This window comes from Podarcis vaucheri, assembly GCF_965113315.1.
Source record: "Podarcis vaucheri genome assembly, chromosome: 10".
Lineage (NCBI taxonomy): Eukaryota > Metazoa > Chordata > Lepidosauria > Squamata > Lacertidae > Podarcis > Podarcis vaucheri.
In genome coordinates, this window is record NC_138748.1 from 10175045 (window position 1) to 10197162 (window position 22118).

General features: G+C 40.6%; 1 protein-coding gene across 1 annotated transcript in view; it reads right to left on the minus strand.

Moving 5' to 3' along the window:
• The window catches only part of LRRK2 (leucine rich repeat kinase 2), an 82015-nt gene that overhangs the window by 35973 nt on the left and 23924 nt on the right, over positions 1-22118 (minus strand). The window contains 13 exon segments of the mRNA XM_082239387.1: positions 193-443; positions 560-759; positions 3222-3291; positions 4087-4205; positions 6556-6744; positions 8088-8343; positions 9551-9721; positions 9845-9973; positions 14605-14744; positions 15362-15506; positions 16445-16572; positions 19705-19829; positions 21710-21839. Coding sequence (XP_082095513.1) covers positions 193-443; positions 560-759; positions 3222-3291; positions 4087-4205; positions 6556-6744; positions 8088-8343; positions 9551-9721; positions 9845-9973; positions 14605-14744; positions 15362-15506; positions 16445-16572; positions 19705-19829; positions 21710-21839 — 2053 coding nt within the window.

The following is a 22118-nucleotide window of genomic DNA, read 5'->3' on the forward strand; positions in this document are numbered from 1 at the left end:
ATACACAGCCACAGAACTTTCATGTAGGGCAGGGGTGACCCTGTAAATGTTGGTCTCGAGTGGTCAGAGATGCTGGGAGTTTTAATACAGCATCATATGGAGGGACCTACAGGTCCTTTCCTCATCTTTCAATTCACTGCTGCCAACAACCCTTGAGAACCATATAGCAAAATCACCATGACCTGTTCTTACCCTTCTAATATAAGGTGCTCCAGGTTTTGTGCAACATTGGAGAGAAATTCGGGAATGCATGACAATTGGTTGTATGATAAATTCAGTAGCTTTAGAGATGGACAGACAATCTTTGAATCCAAAATTAAGGAAGGACCAATCTCATTGCGGGAGATATCAAGATGTGCTATATGAGGCATTTTCCACAGGTATGGAGGAAACGATTTAAAATGGTTACTGTGCAGATCCAGATAAGTTAAACACTTCAAGCTCTGAAAGAAAGAAGGATGAATTGGATCTTTTTAGTGGGCACTTTAAACTGCTTTATGATACAGTAAATACGTTGATATTATGGCATAAATATATATTCCAGCACTGTTAGACTCACCTCACACAATTGTTCAGAAATGCATGGAAGGGCATTTTGATGAAGCTCTAATTTCTCAAGATGTTCCAAATGAGTAGTTAAGCAAGAGCTTTGACTGATGCTATCTATATTCTCCAGCTCATTTGATGAAAGATCAAGTGACTTAATAAATTCCCTGTCAGGGATTGACGAAGAGGAACTGTCCAATCGATTTGGGGTGTCTATTTTATAAATGAATGAATGCAGAAACATTAGCTTTATCAGGAAATGCTTGCTACAGTATAAATGACATTTCTTTTTGACCAGCAGTTATGAACACTTAAGAACTTCCTGATTGGTTTGCCACATGGTTGAGAAATTGCCTCAAAATGCTAACCATCGGGATCTACCATTTTGGATGGAAGTAAAGAGGAAAACAAATAGATTTACATGGAAATGTATCTGCAGAGATACATTTCTCTGCCATAGTGTCACCAAAATGTCAATATAACGAGCATAGGCAAAATACATATTTTGAGCGGGATTCACCTAACATGGCTCATCAAGCAGAAGCCTGAGCAAGGTTTCCTTCATGTAACGGGGCTTTCCCCTCCTCTCCTCCCCTTGTGCCCTGGACCCCTGGCTCTGGGGAGGGGAACCCCATTACAGTATTCAGAGGGAGAAGGCCAATTGTTCCATCTGGCCAGCTGCAATGTCTGCGCAGCTGGAACATTTGTAATACGCTGATTTCTACTTGGGGGGAAATTAGGTACCTTTATGATGAAAAGGGTAAGAAATCTAAGACAGAAATATCTGAGAATTTCAACAGATGTGAAACAAGATACTACACAGATTGATATCAGAGAAAATTTCCTAAAATTCAGTATCAATGGCATTTAATACCATACAGTGTAAGCAAGATTTATCTGCCAGTAGATTCATTTTTGGAGGTGCAAAGCAGAACGGACATTCTTTTTATATATTCTGGAAATGCCCTATAATTCAGACTTTCTGGATTACAATTCAAAGTCTGATTAGGAAAATGACTGGTTACTTATTACCACTAGATCCAAAGGTATAATTACTGGGATATTTAAAAGACTTAATTATTTACGTTAACTTGGAAATGGTTATTAATCTTCTTATCACTACTAGGATTTGTATAGCAGCTAATTGGAAAAAAGAGCACAGTCCCAGTGTTACCAAACAGCTTTAGCAGAATATGGAAAATAGTTATCTTATTTAAATTAAACTTACAGAAGAATGAGTAAGGAACAACAGTCAAATAAATTTATAGAAATATGGTTTTTATTTGTGAGGCTCTGGAATGGTAAGCTTCAGGATAGCCAGGTGTATATAATTTTTGCTTCACTGTATTTTTTGTGCAACGGACATTTTTGGAAAACAAATAAAAAAACTAAAAATTGAATTAAATAAATAAATAAGGAAACTTTTCCCTCCATCTTCAGGGGGTGCGGAGAAATAAAATAGCTCAGGCGGCCTTCTGTGCCAACTTTTAAATGCTTGCTGAAAATTTTTCTATTGCACCAGGCTTAGACAGGCAATCAAGAATGGTTAACTGATGTCTGATTTTTCTTATAGTTTTTCCTGTATGATTTTATGTTTCTACTGCTGAAAAACCCCTTTGATTTTTTTAATGACAAATTGGTATACAAATATTTTATAGATAAACCAGGTACATGCTTTACAGCTAGACAGTCCCAGGTTCAAATGCTCCTATCTTCACCTAAAGGATCTCAGGAAGTAGAGTTAGAAATATCACCTCCAGAAACCTCAGTTTCTGCCAGCCAGAGCAGACAACACTAGGCTAGCCGGACCAAAAACAACTTGACAGTTTCCACGTATTCAATGCTTATTCTCTTTCTTGCAGCTTTAATACATACAAGCTATACTATGATGTTGTTGTTCAAGGTATGAGGAAATGCACAAATGTTTTTACATATGCTCAAAATCTTGGCTGTATTACTTTATTTTGCATGAAGAAGGAATTTTGCTTCAGGCCAGAGATCCGGTTCTTTACAAGCATAGTTCTTTACAACTACTTTCTCTAGGCATGTAGAAGACTTGGGCATACAATGTGTTGATGGGACTGTACCCACTGATGTAGCAAGAAATTTAATTAGGTGGGCATTTTATTTCTCCAATTGCACAATTCTATACCAGTTTGTAAGGGACGCGGGTGGCACTGTGGGTTAAACCACAGAGCCTAGGACTTGCTGATCAGAAGGTCAGCGGTTTCAATCCCCGCAACGGGGTGAGCTCCCGTTGCTTGGTCCCTGCTCCTGCCAACCTAGCAGTTCGAAAAAACGTCAAAGTGCAAGTAGATAAACTGGTACCGCTCTGGCGGGAAGGTAAACGACGTTTCCGTGCGCTGCTCTGGTTTGCCAGATGCAGCTTAGTCATGCTGGCCACATGACCCGGAAGCTGTACGCCAGCTCCCTCAGCCAATAAAGCGAGATGAGCGCCGCAACCCCAGAGTCGGTCACGACTAGACCTAATGGTCAGGGGTCCCTTTACCTTTACTATACCAGTTTGTACTATGTAATCTACTTCTTAGATGTTTAAATTACACACATATTCTTATGTGTAACTGTATGTAGAATTTAACTGTATGTAGAATTTAAGTGAATACAGAATGATGTAAACTTCTTTAATTAAAAACCTACTGTGGATATACACTTACTGTGCGATTCTTCAGAAGACATTTGCCCTCTTCTTGGATTCTTAAATGGTTCGTGATGTGACCCAGGTCCCTGGAAAACACCAAAAGCTTAAATGCTGCAGTTATGAACATTTAGATGCATTTAAAAAGAGTGGATGATCAAATTATTATGCTTTGCTTGCAGTACCAGCATTAACAAAGCAACCTAAGTTTCAGAAACACACAGTATGCTGTAACCTGAGCCCTTTTATATAGAAAGTTACTTTCCAGATAAGAGAATCACAAGATACCTGCAGGTGTACTGCGGGAAATGAGTAATTTCTGCTGACTTGTGGAGAATTAACCCATTAACTGACCACCTCCAACCCTCTAGAGCAGATTTGGGAATGGCATGGGGTGGACGTGGGTGAACAGAGAGGTTAGTCCTGTTGCGCCAGTGGTGTTCCTTGTGTTCCCACAATCATTTTAGTTGAATACTGCCCCGTGTGCACTTAATGAGCATATGAGAAATCAGTGCAGATTGTTTGATGTGATTAGCACTGTGGACAAAGGTGCTTTAAGAAGGATATGTGGTCCAGGAGCTATTTCTTATACAAATTGCACATCTGCAATGCACTGTTATGCTATAGTTATTGCATTTCTTTCTGCTATGTATGTAGATGATGATATTTGTTTATATCCTGCCCTTTCCCCAGACAAGGAGTCAAGAGACAAAAAGCTAAAGAAGTCCCTTTACCACTTACTTACAGATACACCTTTTATTCATTCATTCATTCATTCATTCATTCATTCAGTTTACATACTGCCCACCATCAAAAAACTGCAGGGCGGTTTACAACATAAACCATCTAATGTGACTTTACACCCATTTGATTATTTTTCTTACCACAGACTTGGAATTCCTTTTCAGGGTCTGAGAACACATCTGCAAAGCCCTGTCTTTGTGGACGTCTGCAACAGCCACGGAGTTGGATTTCTTCTTCACGATAATTGAGTTTTCACTCCCTGAGGCAAAGGGGGGGGGGCGTTAAATGAGATTGCAAGAATGGCTACATAAACTGAAGCCAAGAATTCAAACAAATAGAAGCCTACATGCCAGAAATGTCACCAGAACACCACCAGGAGCAGGAACTGATACTTGCCACCCTGGACTCCTTTGGGAGGAAGGGCAGGATATAAAATAATAATAAATAATAATAAATGTTAACATTTATGAAGACTAATTTACACATACAGCAGATACTGTTTCTCTGTACAGTCCTACCTTGGTTCTCAAATGCCTTGGTACTTGTACATTTTGGCTCCCGAACGCCGAAAACCCAGAAGTGTTCTGGTTTTCGAACGTTTTTTGGAAGCTGAATATCCCACGCAGCTTCTGCTTGTGTGCAGGAAGCTCCTGCAGCCAATCAGAAGCCACACCTTGGTTTTCAAATGTTTCAGAAGTTGAACGGACTCCTGGAACAGATTACGTTCAAGAACCAAGGTACAACTGTACTGTTTTCCTTTTTTTCTTTTCCCGTGCCCTTTCTTTGACTACATCCTGCTGATTAGAGTGGTTTCTCTCGCTGTTTTTTTTCTTATTTTTTTCTTATTGGATGGAATCTACTATCCTTCAGTGTCTCTCAAAAAGCTTCCTTTTAACACAGTCTTTAACTTCATGATTTTCCACACTGCTGTCACTTTCTAGATTCCCTTTCCTACCATCCTTTCCATGCAGGGCAATTTGACTTGTGGTCACCATTTCAAATACTAAACTTTGGATGTGACTTTATATTTTAGCAACTTTTCTCTGGTGGGATTCAGTTCTGCCAGCAGCAGCATTATAAGGTCAAACAAAATAAAGAGGTGCACAAGGGACAAGTCCAGTTCATTTATCTTTCCATCCGAACAGTCATTCCTTTTTTATTTTCTACAGAAGCATAATTCTTACCCACCTTCCGCCCCCCCCCATTCCTCTACATTGCACATTCACCTCAGGTGTGCATGTGTGTATATGTGTGCATACACAGAAATCATCTGTGCTTTTAAATTAATTTTTATTTCAACAAATAAAAAATAAATGTGAATACAAGGGACTGTGTTCATAGAACATGGTCAAAGAAGGGAGGGTGTAGCACTAGGAGCCTTAAAGGTAAAGGTAAAGGACCCCTGACAGTTAAGTCCAGTCACAGACGACTCTGGGGTTGCGGCGCTCATCTCGCTTTACAAGCCGAGGGAGATGGTGGTTGTCCGCAGTTTTTCTAGGTCATGTGGCCAGCATGACTAAGCTGCTTCTGGCGCAACGGAACACCGAAACCAGAGCAGCGCATGGAAACGCAGTTTACCTTCCTGCCGGAGTGGTACCTATTTATCTACTTGCACTTTGACGTGCTTTCGAACTGCTAGGTTGGCAGGATCTGGGACCGAGCAATGGGAGCTCACCCTGTCGCAGGGATTCGAACCGCCGACCTTCTGATCGGCATGCTCAAGAGGTTCAGTGGTTTAGACCACAGCACCACCCACGTCCCTTACTTAGGAGCCTTAGCCCTATGCAAGACCCCTGTATACAGGGTAGCTAGGTACACTTGTGCCAAACAGTCAAACAGGTCAGGTTAAGGCTACAAATTGAAGGCTAAGATTGTAATGGAGTTTGCAGGAGGCTTCTCTTAAAATTATATTTCACTGGCATTGGACTTCATCATGTCTAGCCAAGATAATCACTACCATCTCTCCCCTATGCTGGAAAGGCTGCAGAGAGATAGGCTCATATTTTCATGCATGGTGGAGTTGCACGTTGCTATACTCCTTTTGGAAAATACATGTTCCACATTATTTCCAAAATTACACAGCAATCCCTTCCACCTAATTCAGCTCTTGCCTTGTTATCTTTAGACTCAAATTTAAATAATAACCTTAAATGCAGGGAGTATGTTTTTCTATTATCAGCAGCTCGATTAACAATAGCCCAATACTGGAAATAACCTATAGAAATCCCCATTGAAACCTGGATAAATAATATTTGGAATGTGCCTCTATCAGAATGCCTTACTCACCACAGAAGTGTAATTAAAGGCACTTCAAAGATAAGACACTTTGTGTGAGACTTGGCTTCCATTTTTTTCTTTTATAAATGAGACAGAAGATACATTTATTCCACCCACAACACAAGAATCTCTGTGGAGAGGATACTTGAACTGACAATGCATAAATAAAGGTATTGCTTGTGTACTGCATATGAAACTTAATAAGAATAAACCACTGGACAAGTTACTGTAGTTATATGTTGTTCTTGTATTCACATGAAAACCAATAAAAATTATTTGGATAAAAGATTGTAATGGAGTGGCAAATCCTTCATCTAATCTAGCAAATATACCTTCACTATCTATACCATCACTCAAGCAGAAAACACTGTCGACTAAATGGTCAGGAAGAAGTTCCCAGTCATCAAGCGGCTCCTTTATATTTTCATCAGTATTTTCTTCAAAACTAGAACTTGACTGGTCCTCATAGCTGCTTTTCTTTTGGTATCGAAGCACCATTCTGGCCAGCGCAGAGCCTGCATCTAATGGGTAGGAAACAAAAAAACTCACATTTTTTTAGAAGCATTGGACAGGGTATATATACAATAGTTGCATTTGGACAATTGTATCTCAGCTTAATAAGCAGAGATATGCACAGGTCTTTTGCCCTTTGTGTGAACTGTGATTAAACCAAGAAGTCTCTAATTAACCATTTAATCCCAAACAAGAAATTATGGTTACTACTTGTCAGGGACTGGTCTGAGGAGGAATGGTGGAGACTGCCCCCCCCACACTTCCCAGAGAAGAGGAAGACAGCATAGATTTACAACAGTGGTTTGCAGAAGGTCATAGTTCAGAGGCTGCAGATGGGAGAAGCTGGGAAGTATTGGGAGAGGAGCAGGAAGAAGAAGAAAAAGCACCAAGGGAGAGATAGCTGACAAACTCAGTGTCTTTAGAAAGCATTCCAGACCCACCCCCCTTCTCCCAGAGCCCAGCAGGCATGGATTGTAGAACAGAAAGCGCATAGGAAGAAAGCACAGATCAGCCAACATAGGGATGATGTTCAATACGTAGGAGAGACAGAGGGAGTGGGACTTTACTCGGAGCAATGCCATTACTGCAGGAGAGGCACTTTTCAAAGCCTCTCTCCATGAATATTGAATAAAAGACTTGGTAAGAACTCTTGTTTATCTAATTCTTGGCTTCCCACCGTGAGAGGGATTGGATTCCCTGAAGCCCCACCCTACTCCAGAATAGGAATATAGGAAGCTGGTTCAAACTGACTCAGACCATCAGTTCAGTGTTGTCTACATCAATTAGCAGTGACTCTCAGGGTTTTAGGCAGGTGTCTCTCCCAGTCCTTCCTAGAGATGCTGAGGACTGAAGCTGGGGCCTTTTACAAAGCAGATGTTCTGCCACTCAGCAGTGACCCTTTCCCAAACATTAAACCACAATCTGAACTTGAGTCAATATTCTAGTTTGTTCCAGACTTGATAACCACTGTTTCCCAGTCTTATGAGCAAAACGCTCGTTCATCTATTGGCTTACTAAATCAAGTTACGATTGTCTGAACCGGCGCAATGTGAAAGAATGCACCAGTGTTGCTACAATACAGTGAATAAAGAACATACCTGGAACTATTAACCTCCTACATAAAAAGCCAGGAAACTTGGGTTGGGCAGAACTTTGGAGGTAAAACATGGCCTGTTACAAGTCATGTTTGAGTTCCAGCAATATGTACAGATGAAATCAATGGCAAAGAAAAATCAGGGGCCTGTTTATTGAAGGAACTAGCTTTAAACAAGCTGAAAATTACATGTAGTTGGGCCATGCAGGTATCAACAGCACAATACATACTTTAACATGAACATCTACAGCCACTTACTTTGTTTCTTGAAGGATCCTTGTTTACTTGGAAACAAGGGGCTCAGCCAGGAAGGTTCAATTCTACCAATGCAGAAACCACCAAGACATATGCTGCTGTTGGCCAAATCCAGACTAAGCTTTTTTAAGAGCAAGCTAATGACCTGGCTATCTCCCTTCTTGATGCTGATTGTGAGAGCACTCCGGACATCCTGCTCTCGAGCACCGCCGTTTAATAGCAGTTCTACCAATTTAGGATTGCTGCCTTTCTCACAAATCTATGAAAGAGAAATAGATGATTAATGCAACTGGCACATGATTTTGGCAAGCTAGTGGGTGTGTCTCCTGTTCCTACAATTCTTTCTTTCTTTCTTTCTTTCTTTCTTTCTTTCTCTCTCACTCTCTTTCTAGCAGCAGCAGCAGCAGGTATATGGGGCAAAGGGGGCTTCAATTCCCCCAATGTATTTTGGCAGGGGGCATTGCCCCCCAATATTGAGGGGGCCGCTATCCCCCCGTTGCTGCCAGGTACCCTTCACGTACCCTGGCCCCAGCCTCCACCCGGCATCCCAGGAACCAGGCGGCGGCTGGGACAAGCATGGAGGGTGACCTTTGCGCTTGCGCGTCCCAGCCGCTGCCTGGCTCCTGGGATGAGGCTGGAATGAGCAAGTGCAGAGATCACCCTCTGTGCAGCCTGCCCCTGCCTGGTGCATGCCAAGCAGCATCATGTGACACATCACATGACTGTGCCTCCTCAATGTGGGGGACAAGTTGGCACCCCTGCTTTCTAGTTTTATTTTTCCATCAACATTTTTCATTTCATAAGTAACCATGCATGCCAAATGCAAATTAATATTAGGCAAACATGCCTGTTTCGAAGTTTTCAGTTTCTTAACTATGCAAAATTACTGTAATTTTCCAGAAAACCCACATGACTATGCAGTAGTAAGGTTTTTACTGTTCAAGAGCCTCTGGGAAACCCTTCTGGCCATGGCTGAGCCAGCCATCGTGCATTTAAGAGTAATCCAATGGTGCTCCTCTATAAAAATGAAAGGCAGTCACTCAAATCGGAGAATGAACTGGAAAGGAAACCAGAACATTATGGAGTTGGGAGCTATGCTTGTTCATTGTCTTTAGTGTTTCTCTAGATTTTTCAAGCTTGTTGCTGCCTGTGTAGCACCATTCTGAGTTCTAGTCAATGGTCACACTAAAGTGTGACAGAAGGTTTGAGGAATAGGATGGAAACTGACTTTGCTTTATACTTATATGCAATTCATGCATGCTTAGGGTGTTTGACATGATTGGAGCCAAGTGATCGGTTTTTCAAAAGGCAGCCTCTAAATTAACTATTAAGAATTTTTCTCTTGTGTATTCAGTATGGTGTCAGATGCATCTGTGTTTCAGCTTTTTCTGCAGGATGTTTTTCTTAAAAAGGCCAGGCATACATATTTCAAACTGATGCAAAAAATTATATTTTAACATACATACTTGATAGATTAAAGAGTTTTTCTTTGTCTCCTTATTCACATCAGCTCCCAGCAAGAGTAAGCATTCAACCATAATGCTGTTATACTCAGCACAGGCTTTCTCCAACATCAGGTTTTTTAAATCATCGTTGTCAGCTATTTTAGCAAAGCATTTACAACAAAGACTCTGAAACTAAATTGAGAAGACATGCAATTGAAACTGGGTGAACATCTTCCAGAGCATGTCGTATTAAATGTTCTGGGGAAGGAGCAGGGAGAAGGTCAGAGGAAAAGAGAAGACTGCAAGATGAGATACCTGCTGGTCTCTTTGCTCAGTGAAACACATGGACATCTGATAAAAAATGGCTGTATCAAATGACTCCTGTATTAACAGCTTTGCAAAACAAGGTGACAGGTCAAGTATTTTTATAATCACATTAAATCCCTACAGATAAAATGAAATCAAAATGGTTAGGACAACAGTCAATAATATATTGCTAAACACATTCAAGAAAACAACAAACCTTCAGACCAAATGACAAATAGGACCAAAAATATTTTGGTACTCATCCACAATTCCTTTTGTGCCACATTTCTAGCCACAGGTCTGCAGTTTCCAAGTCCGTATCAAGAGTGTTTTACTGCTGAATTGGAGCAAATGGCAATAACCACTTGGACACAGATCAGGAAATCCCAGACCTGTGCTTGAAAGCGCAGTGCAAAGGGAAATGTTAGATGAGCCCTTGATCATATTGTTCAATTTTGCCACAGGGCAGAATTGAACAGTAAGCCTTGGTGCACACGAACAGAAGATTCCTGCACTGACAAGACAGAACAATACCATGGCATGTCAAAGACGTTGTTATCTTTCACATCAGAATTCTAGCAAATTAGAAATGAAACTGCAGCTTCCATAAACAACAGAGGGGGAGTATGAAAGTTTTTACACATTAAAAAAAACCATGTGTATGATTACTCTTTCTACAGAATAAATATTTTCCAGCTAGGTATCTTCTCTACACTGAACAGTAAACAGGGAGCATAGGAGGAAAAATTAAAGCTGGGTAAAATGGCCTCTCAAAATCCTCTACCTTTTTTATGGGCAGAGAAACTGGAGGGACTATTTCACCAGAGTTCAAAGTGGGATGCTGCTGAGACACAGAAGAAGGAAGAGCTGGGTTATAAGTAACAAACAGCCAGTGCAGGAATCAAAGATGAGAAGCCAGCTCTGTGGCGAAATCTGACGGCAAAACCTCCTTAAGCCAGAAGTTTTCAACCTTTATGAGTCCATGGCTCCCTTGACCCAACTACATTTTTTCTGGGGCAGCCTTGTGGGGCTCAGGAGCCCAGTTATGTCACCCCTTGTCTGCAGAGCTAGCAGTCTCTCACCCTTTCTCAAACACCCTCTCTTTTGGAGTGTTCCCTCAGCCTCCTCTCCTCTCCCTTGGGAGTCCTCTGGGCAGCCGCTGCTGCTGCCCTGGTCTCTGAGCTGCCTCCCCCTGCCCCAAAGAGAGCTGCCTCTTCACACTGCCCCACAGGGGCCTGGGACTTGTCTGTCCATTCATAACAGCAAGGGCTGGCGGACTGGCTGGCTGCGCTCCCTCACCCACTTGCTTGCTTGCTCCAAGGCCACCTCAGCTCCTGGCAACCCCAGCCCCAGAGGCACCATTTGCCTGCGGAGCTTGTAGCCAGGGCTGCTGCAACAAACAGCTGTGCAATCCTTTGGGAGGCGAGACGCAAGAGGGCATCAGAGGAGGGAGGGAAGGAAGGAAAGGGGGACAGAGGCCAATGTTGCCAGCGGCATCCCTGACCATCATTCAAGGCACCCCAGGGGGCCACGGCACACTGATTGAAAAGCACTGCCTTAAGCTGTTGCAGCAAGGGAAGGGTTAGGAGCTGGTGAGCAAAGGGCAGGTCCTGCATTGGAAGCTGGGAGGCAGTGGTCAGGGTAGTAATAACTGATAAAGTCGGGTTAGGAATCTGAAATGCTCTGAGCCCCCTGGAAGCCTGAAAAATTCCCAGAAAAGGTCTGGGCAGTAAAAATAGTCCTCAGTTCCTCTGAGGTATGTGTGCGAGACACTGAGAGGATTCCTTGTCTTGTGAGGTAGGTCTCCCCCATCTCTCTCTTTTTTTTTAAATAATATTTATTAATTTTTCAACCGTTTTAAACACAACAAAACAGAAAAAACAACAACAACAAAAAGCATAACAAAATAAGTCACAAACCATTTAAAACACAAAACAATTTCAATATCTTATCTTTCCTTCCCTTATTGCCACGACCTCCTCACACCTCCCTTTTTGTATTCCACTTCTGTTAATTGTTTCAGCAATTCCTTTCCATCTTCCTCTGTTTTCTATCCTATAATTATCTTAACACATTCTAACCTTATTTTTCCCTTTAATACTCTATTAGTCTATTTATACTTGATTCCTTATAGCATTTCTACTAGAGCCATATAACTTCACTCCAACATTTTTCTAACATTCATTATTTTTACAGTATTTCTATAAATAGTGTAAAACTTTTTCCAGTCTTCTTCCACCGACTCTTCTCCCTGGCCTCGGATTTCTGCCAGTCGTTTCCGCCAATTCCATATAGTCCATCAACTTCATCTGCCATTCTTCCTGAATAGATAAATCTTGTGTCTTCCAGTACTTCACAATGAGTATTCTTGCTGCTATTGTTACATACGTGAAAAAAGTTCTATCCTTCTTTAACACCAATTGGCCGACCATGCCCAGGAGAAAGGCCTCTGGTTTCTTCAAAAGGGTATATTTAAATACCTTTTTCATTTCGTTATGAATCATCTCCCAAAGTGTCTTAATCCTTGGGCATGTCCACCAAAGGTGAACTCTAATCCTCAAATTCATCTGTTTTTCTTTAAGTTCTTTAAGTTCAGTCATAGCACGCGTCAACTTATGTTCATCAAATTGCCTCTGTAGGGCTGGGGCTCTCTTTCTCTTTCTCTCCAGTTGTGTTACTTTACATTCCGCAACAACAGCTTTTTCCCTGGCTTCCTCCGCAGTTTGCCGTATCAAAGTAGGTTCCTGTATCAATTTCTGGGTGGTTTCTGTATTGGTATTATTTTTGCTTTCTGTATTTAGGTTAATACTAGTAATTGAAACATCCACTTTTGCATTTATCGTGTCCATTTTCCTGTTAAGCTGATCCAATGAGTCATTTATCTTATATAATGCAGCCACTAAAGCCTCTTCTGTCGACATTCCTCTTGGTTTTAAATATACTGGTACAAAGGCAGCAACAGAAGGAGCGGAGGGGCCTGATGATGGACCTCTTCTGGATTGTTGCCAAGTCCTCCCAGACCTTAATGTTTTGTCAGCAGTTGACTAGTCTGTTTTTCCTCTTCCACTTACCATAACACTTAAAAGATTCAAGGTCAGTCCCAGAGTCTCCCCATCTCTTCCTCCTACCTGCATTTCAGGGAAGCTGAAGTGCAAGGAGCCCGGCACACTGGAGGTGGTCCATCTGGTACCTGAGCCCAAAAGAAGTGAAGGACTGAATAGAAGGGCTAGAGGGGTCCACTGAAATGCCACCATTTCCAGCCCCTCCTGCATCTGACGTTGAGGTCCTATCCTGACACTAAGGGTGCATTACAGTAGTTGCTCTTGCAATTTCCCCAACTTTTTACTTGCAGTGAAAGCTTGCGATGTTGGCAAGGGAGACAATAACTCTTGGGACCTGTGGGAAATGGAGGAATCTAGTGTTACCTTCCTCGTGGCTGAGCAGCTGTAGGTTTTTTGTTTTTTAATAGGAGGGAGATTCCCAGCTGGTGGAGTGGAATGATGGGAAGTATTAGCAGTCTGAAGCGGCAATGCTGAGCAAAGAGCAGAGGAAGAAGGGCCTCTTTTTTTATTAAGGAAAAACAGAGGACAAAACAGGGCTAACAAACACACAAACAAGGGAAGCAAGCATGTAAGAAGTGGAGATGCAGATAACTATTGAAAATCAATGATAATGGTGAAGACAAAATCAAAACTAAGAGCTCATGAGAGGTTGGAAGCTTTCTTGTGAACAGCAATTTTGCCTTCAACCGCCAGGTGTCATTCAACACCCACAATGATGGCAGATTAACATTCACAAGAGAAACCACAACCACAACCAAACAACAATGGCTTTTTCAGGGGCGGGGATAAGGGGGGGGGGAGATAAGAAATGTCAACAACATGCTTTCTGAGATATTTTGGCTCAGCTCTAAAAAAATATGGTCTTAATAAGACAAGACGTATGACCACTCCTCCATTTCACTTTCTAGTACCACTTGCCAACCACCAGAAGGCAATTTTTAGGTAATCCCTCATGGAGAAAACCTAAATTCTGGTACACACATGCATGGACAACACTTGGAATCTATGGAACCTGTTCTCAAGCAAACATGCTTGTGGTATACATCCACTTCCACAAAAGTAACTTAGTTTGGTTAATGAATTTTCTGCATTTGCACAAAATTCTCATGATGCAGTTTTCATGCTCTTGGAAATGCCATACGTTTCAGTGAATGAGAGGCTATATACCCCAGGAAGAGAGCCATGAAAACATGCTTCTCTATGGTAGAGATAGTAATGGGAAATTGCAGATCACCAAGATTACTGTAAATTTAAACCAACATTTGAAGCAGCAATCATTTGTGTGGCATGTAAAATATGAAACTGTCTTAGCTGTTTCACAGTCACAACTGAAAGTATTTCAGGAGAAACGATATTCTCAGAGACACAAGAATATGGCCAAAAAAGTTTTGAGGGAAAGGGGCAATGGGTGGTGATCACAAAAAGAGGTGGGTTCAACTTGTGCATGAAACAACTATAAGCATGTTATAATCAGAAGGGCTACAACAGGGATTTGAGATGTAGCTGTAAGATCTAAAACAAAATAAGTTTCGAGATATGACCTAGCGTCATGAGTAAACCAGCAGTGAGACACAGAATTATAGCCCACTAAAAGTGGTTACATTCAAAACCTAATATGAAAATACATCTCCGAAATCAGCCTTCCCCAAAGAAGCCTCCCAGCCAAACAGAAAAGTGCTGGATTTTTATACCAGACACATTACATACATGTGCCTGTATTTCAACAACCTCCTTAAAGCGCCGTAAAGTAGAAACCAAGATTGCCGCCAGAACTTGTATAATTGCAATGCACAATATCTTTCTTGTAATCAAGGATCCCAGAAGACTTAAGCCTAAGCACTGTATTTCTGGAAAGAGAAAAGGGAAAGGAAGGTCAGGAATATTGAAATAAATGTGTGGTATTGAACACAGAATAGTGTCTTTCCTATTTGCTCCTATTGCACAGAGGGCGGTACACAACATTCTACAAGTGGAACTCTGCACACCCAAGGGAGTTCCCCTTCCTCTCTTCCCACATTCCTCCCATATCTGCTCCAGAGGGTCTCCAACCTTCCAGAGAATGTGCAGGTGGCTGCAGGGTAGAGGTGCAGCTTTGAAAACACAGGAGTTCCTTTCAGAAGAAAGTGGGAGAGAGATTTTTGGGCAAACCATGTGGCTCTGTGTGTGTCTCATCTGCTGAATGTGAATTCTTTTCTGCTAAATGGTGTGTGATTTCTTATTAATAAATATATTTCTTCCTCTCTTGCTCCATTCCCCCCTTTTTTTTTTAAGATAATTAAATCTAGTCAGCGAAAAAAACTTTTGATTAAGCATATTAAGGCTCCATTCAAGCTCCAAAGTGCCAGGAAATCACAGCTGTTAAGGGCCACTTCTAATGTGGAATGGTACTTTCAGTTTGCTTGTTAGCTGCAGTTAAGTTAGGCAAGATGCAATTAAGTGCAATTAGCCCCATCTTGCTTTGTACCTTGATCATCAGGATACATCTGTAGCGTATGGAGTACGGTATCTGTCATTCCTTGCTGTGTCAACATTTCTAGCGCACCTGAACATTCCACAACAGAAGAAAGTACCTGAAATCCACATTTCTGAATACCAGGATTTCCAATAAACTAGAAACAAAAACAAGTATGGTTGTCTTATATGGAAAAAGCAAAAACAAACTGTTAAGCTATTTCTACTAAGTTTTGTAATTAATGCAGGATCAGATGTTACATTTAAAAACGTCTATTATTCTGGAAGACTTCTTCAATGCTCACTGAGATTCATAACCACTGCATCACTGCACTAATACCCTTCAGCTCCAGCACGGAAGGCAAGCACTGGCAAAATCTAGACATGCCTAAGAGATGGAATACTATTTGGCACAACTGCCCGGCAGCATCCAGTCTCCTTGCAGAGGTTGGGGTGTGTTGGTGATATGCTGCTTGGACTGCCAGAAATGTGTGCATCAGTACATTAAAGCTCTGGATCATGTCCTCAGAGAGCTCCAAGTGACAGGTGAAAATTAGGGACTTCAAATAACCAGGGTAAATAAGTGACTGATATGATTAAATGACAATTAGGTCCAGTGCCGAGGGCCTTCTGGCGGTTCCCTCACTGCGAGAAGCAAAGCTACAGGGAACCAGGCAGAGGGCCTTCTCGGTAGTGGCGTCCGCCCTGTGGAACGCCCTCCCATCAGATGTCAAAGCGATAAATAACTACCTGACATTTAGAAGACATCTTAAGGCAGCCCTGTGCAGGGAAGTTTTTAATCTGTGGTATTTTACTGTATTTTTTGTTTCTATGGAAGCCGCCCAGAGTGGCTGGGGAAACCCAGCCAGATGGGCGGGGTACAAATAATAAATTATTATTATTATTAATTATGCCGTGTAGTTGAATAAATCTACATTTCAATACACAAGGCTACAATTTATGTTTTACACTTTAAATATGGACGGAATATTCCAACTTGAGTAGAGAGAAACAGAAGAAATCTTGATTTGAAAAGAAAACGAGACTGAAATTATTTAGAGGGAATTTGCCATGGGAGGAAAAAATCGAGTCATACCGTGTTGAGAGCATCAAGGACTAATGAGTGAGCACCTTGCAACAAACATTGGTTTTTTATCACTTTCAGCATTAGCGCCAACTCTGTATCTCCCAAGTCAGAATTATTTGGTTGCTTTTTCAGCACGCCTGTAACATAAAAAACCCCAAAATATTTTCCTTGTAAAAAGAAATACGTAGTTAAAATGAGTCAAGGATATATAGATCTATATATATGAATCGAAAGCCCAATATTTTCACTTTAAATTTCTCTGGGTATGACTACAGACCAAGTAATCAGCTGTTTCTTTGTTTCTCCCTCCCTCTTTTTATATAACAATTTTTGCAATTTGTTATTTTATTTTGCTGATATCTTCAAAAGTAAAAAAGAAGGTTAATCTATCAGTGCCTTACGGTATGCTGGGGAAGACAATACACAGTTTTATTATAAATAATTATTATAATTCTAATAACCTAAGGTCCCAGGGTGGTTTACAACTACTGAAACACAGTATTAAAAACAATTCAAAGTAACTTAAATCACAGAAATAAGAAGGGTCCTAAAACATAGACCTCAAGTGTCAAAAGCCAGAATAAAGAGGTATTTTCAGCACATACCAAAAACTGCACAGTCGACTTGCAATTTGCATTAAACTTGTGTTTAATGCTTTACGTGCATCGTGGCTGGCCGGCATGCAACTGCACAAATTAAACACACACAAGGTGGAGAGCTTAAAAGCTCTATGGCTAACTTACTGGAGGTCTTTTTTGAGAGCTTGCATGAGACCTTCCAGAGCCCAGAAAGCAAGACAGAGAACTTAAAGGCTCTTTGTCTTATGTGGGGGACAAGGCCTGTTCGACGTGCCAGCTTCAGAAATTCAGGTAGGTAGCCATGTTGGTCTGACGCAGTCAAAATATATATAAAAATTGTCCAGTAGCACCTTAGAGACCAACTATGTATAAGCTTTCAGGTGCACGCACACTTCTTCAGATACCAGTATTAAATGTATCTGAAGTGTTAAACATATCTGAAGAAGCGTGCATGCACACGAAAGCTTATACCCAGAACAAACTTAGTTGGTCTCTAAACAGCTTCAGAAAGGCAGGGGTGACCACATAGTGGCGGTTCTGCGGTTCCTCTTGCTATACACAATTTCAGCTTTACACACAATCCCCAGAACTTAACACTTGCACAAGTTGCAAGTCAACTATATAATGAAGGTGCCAGATGCAACTCTGTGAGGAGGGAGTTCGGCAACTTATTACAAATTTTTTATTATTTCCTGGAACGTAAATTACGATAGCCTCACTTCTGATTTAGGTGCGCCTAGTTCTAAACATGCTTTTGCAGACCCAAGTACCATTCAAACCAGTGGCATCTTATTCTCTATAAACACCCACAAGATCAGATCATTAGTGTTCAATTTCACACATTCTATACCCTACAAAATGTTAGCATTTTAAAAAAGCAGATCTTCAGCTAGCAAGTCATACACTGAATGAATAAAGGAAAGGAAAGCAAACCCCATCACTGGCTGTAATATGCCAAAATCAATGACTGTTAAATTAAATTACTTTATTTTATTTAGAGCATTCTCATGACTCAGTCATGAGAAAAGATGCCACACTAAAAATGCAGGCTAAATAAGCTACTGCAAGGGATATATTACCACTGAATATTTCCCATTTTCAAAATGGAAAAAGCTGCAAGTTTCTATACCAGATAGTTACCAAGTTCATTTTGGATTTTTTTTAACCCAAACAACCTGATCCTAAACATGTTTACTCATAAATAACCCACTGTGTTCAGTGAAACTCACTTCCAAAAAACATGCTGAGAGATTACAGCATAATCTTTCTATTCTATTCAAACACAATTAGCAACTTAACAAAGTATCTTCTTTAGTATCAAAATAAACATTGCACATAAATATTGGCTACAGAAATATAGTGCATCACAGTAAACAGCTAAACAAATTATCCTCTAAATGTCAGGATGTAAAATACTACAAATGAGAAATGAACTAGGAGCTCTAAGTTCCAACTTTTTAAATGACATACATGATTGACTGTTAGGCAAAAGAAAATCAACTCACTTTTCCAAACCACCATACACTAATCAATCATACTATTAAGCAAATCAATCCAATTAAATTCCCGGTTTCCTGTACTGCAATACACAAAACTTAATCTAACGACAACTAAGGATACTTTCCATTCAATCTCACTCAAACACACCATTACTTGACTGATTGTTGCAAGTGTGCCAAACACATCAGTACTCTAGTCTAAACCAATCTCAAATCACTCGCCACGCTCTGCAAACACTCCCATAATTCAGTCTTACATCCTCAGTCAACAACTTTCACATGTCTACCTCATAAGCCCCATACAAATCTGGACAAAAATTGGCATACAAGCAAGCAACAAAACACAAACACTTGTATTTCCCTTTCAGGTGAAAAAGTGGAGATGACACTTACACTAAATATATATAGAACCACAGACCCAGAATTTCCTGTGTCTTGGTGTGTGTATTTTTAGTGTATGTCTTTGCAACTTGAACTAAAACAGGTATAAAATAAAAAAAATTCCTTCCAGTAGCACCTTCAAGACCAACTAAGTTAGTTCTTGGTATGAGCTTTCGTGTGCATGCACACTTCTTCAGATACACACTGTGTATCTGTATTCTTCAGATGTATGTATGTGTATTCTTCAGATACACACTGTGTATCTGAAGAAGTGTGCATGCACACGAAAGCTCATACCAAGAACTAACTTAGTTGGTCTTTAAGGTGCTACTGGAAGGAATTTTTTTATTTTGACTATGGCAGACCAACACGGCTACCTATCTACAACTAAAACAGGTATGTGACACATTAGGGATTAATTTGCATTTGTGAATTAATATGTATTGGTTTGATGTTTTCACTTTGAATAAGTATATATTACAACCAGAATCCATTTAAAGTCAAAACACCTGTAACTTCTGTTAATTTCAATGGGAAAGTTAAGTACGGTACATACTTAAACCTTTCTCACATAAACCAATGGGACCTAAACATATAAAACTTTGTATATTTCCTACAACAACAAGTCCCCCTCCCCCACATAAAATCACTTGGCTTCCTATTAGCAGAAACTGATTAAGTTTTCATTTCCATCACTCTTTCATGAGAAGCCATACAGCAAAATGACTAGGCAGCAGGCTCATTAACTCCTTATTTCTAGTTGCTCATTTAGATTATGATGTAAGCAAATATTCTTCATGCATTTTCTTACCTGAAGTCATAAAATGTAAAATAACTCTTAGTGCCTCCAGCTGTACAGATGGGGATGATTTATGCTTTCTCATAGCCTTTACAACTCTTGATGCCACTTCTGTCATTATATCCAGAGGGGGGAAACTGCAGGATCAACGAACCACATCCTCAAATACACATCTGTTTATTAGATATCCATTCATTTTTACATTATGAAATATTGCATAATCTGTTCTAAATTTTTGTATATTATTTATGTATCCTGGCAAGGATCCAATATAATACACACCTATTTCCTTATACTGAAAAGGGCTGTGATCTTGTCTTTCTTGAACAGCAGCCCCTCTCCACTCCAAGGCCATCCATGTGGCAACCTGGTCCTCAATGAAAGGGAATCAAATATCCTACTGGGCATGCTTTGGGCACACCTAACATAGTGCTTTGAAACCTGCTTGGACTAAGAAATACACAAACCACATATTCTTCAACATCATCATCATCGTCTTGATTTCACTACTTACATGCAGCTATGTTGAAAAGCCACTTTATAATCATTACATAGCAGTGGCTGTCACATGGTGAGATTGTGCAGTAATGTGGGGAGCAGTGCCCAAGACACACGGGTAGCTACTAAATATGATAAAATCCAGCATCAACCTGGGTGGCTGGTGGGAGGCCCCTTGACTTAGATCAGCAATGGAGGCCCTCTTGCCTGTGTTTCAGGCATAAGAGATCTGTTATGATGCAACATGAGAGATGCCTTCTCAGTGGTGGCACCTGCTAATGGAATGCCATTCCCCATGAGATATGTAGTAGTATCTGCCACATGTTTGAAAGAAATGTTTTTCCACAGACATTTGTAGAGCATTAGTGTAGCGTTTGCCCTTCTAGGTGTGTGACATCACCATACTGGGTTCATAGGGAAAGGGTTAACTAATTGTAAAATGACTAACCAATGCGAACCCAAGGGGCAGAGTTAACTGTGTATAAGGTTTAAGCACAGAGAGAATTTGTTAAGAGGAGTTAGAGTGGTTGAGAAGACAGTCTGGTGTTAGACGAGAGAGGGAAGATACGTCTGTGGGTTGGGCTAGTCTGGTGTGAGAGAGGGAGAGAATTTGTTAAGAGGAGTCAGTCAAACAGTTGAGATAATCAGTCAGAAGGTATTAGGAAGGTAAAGAGACTAAAGTTAAGATACTGACAGGAAAATTATCTGAGAAACCATAAACTTGTTAATGTTTGTAAAATAAACTTGGTTTTTTTGGTTCACTTTTAACAACTGACTGGACTCAGTGTTTTACCAGAGAGTAACTGGTTGGTGGCAGCAGGGAAGCGATCACAGTGGTGGCACAGGGATCAATAGACTGTTAAATGTCCGGGGACCCTGTGTGATCGACACAATTAGTACTAGGATCTGGTTATGTGCTATGGTTTTGCTGTACTAGTTGTTGTGCTGATTTGGTATTTGCTCCTGTTTTTGTATTATGCACAACTATTTTGTTTTGTTGCGCCTCTCTCTGCGACTGTTTGTCAATGGAGGGTGGGTTAAAAGCAAGGAGAGTGTCTGTGAGTAACATCAAGGGTTTGAGTGTTTCCAGTTACCACACACCTTGCCCTTGGAAGCCTTATAAGAAGCTGCAGAAGGAGAGGGACACTCAGCAACATCATGGGAGGAATGTTTCTAGGACTAAGGTGAAACTGTGAAGCTCCCTTGTTATGTTTTCTATGGGATGCTTAATGTTTAAGCGAGCTTCTTATATTTATTGTATAAAATGTGTTTTTGGTGTATTAATATATTTGCTACTGTTTTGCTGTATTAATGTGAAATTGATTTTTAGCATGTTTGAAATGCATCCCTGTTTCTTTGTTGTAAGCTGCCTTGAGCGTGATTTCTTTTCCTGGAAAAGTGGCATACAAATCCAATGAATGAAATGCAAAATTTAAACTTGCTCTAGGATATAATGATACATTTGCAAAATCATGGCTCTGATTTTGGGTGTGCCTATCGCAGAACTACATTTCGTTACCTTCCTTCGAAAGCACGGTTCAGCAGCTTGCAAGCACTTTCTGCAACTTCCGGGGAGTTGGAGTGTTTCTTCATAATCTCCAGCACATTCATGTGTATTCCTTTTGCCAGCAGAACTGTTCTAATATTTACTACAAGAAGAATAGGGTACTATATAAAAAGAGCATGAATGTTGGCTGCAAACACCTACCTAACTTTTTCATTTTTACCCAAAAGGTAGTAGACATGTGTAACATCTACTTCAGGTTGGATGCAGACTAAACGAGCAGTCTGATTTAAGTCTACTCAGATGTGTGTTCTATTGAATTCAATCCAACTGACTCTCTGTTAAGTATGTAAGGGATGTGCAGTCTAAGTTAGGTGCACTACTGAAATCAACAGGACTTTGGTGCCATTGATATAAATGGTAT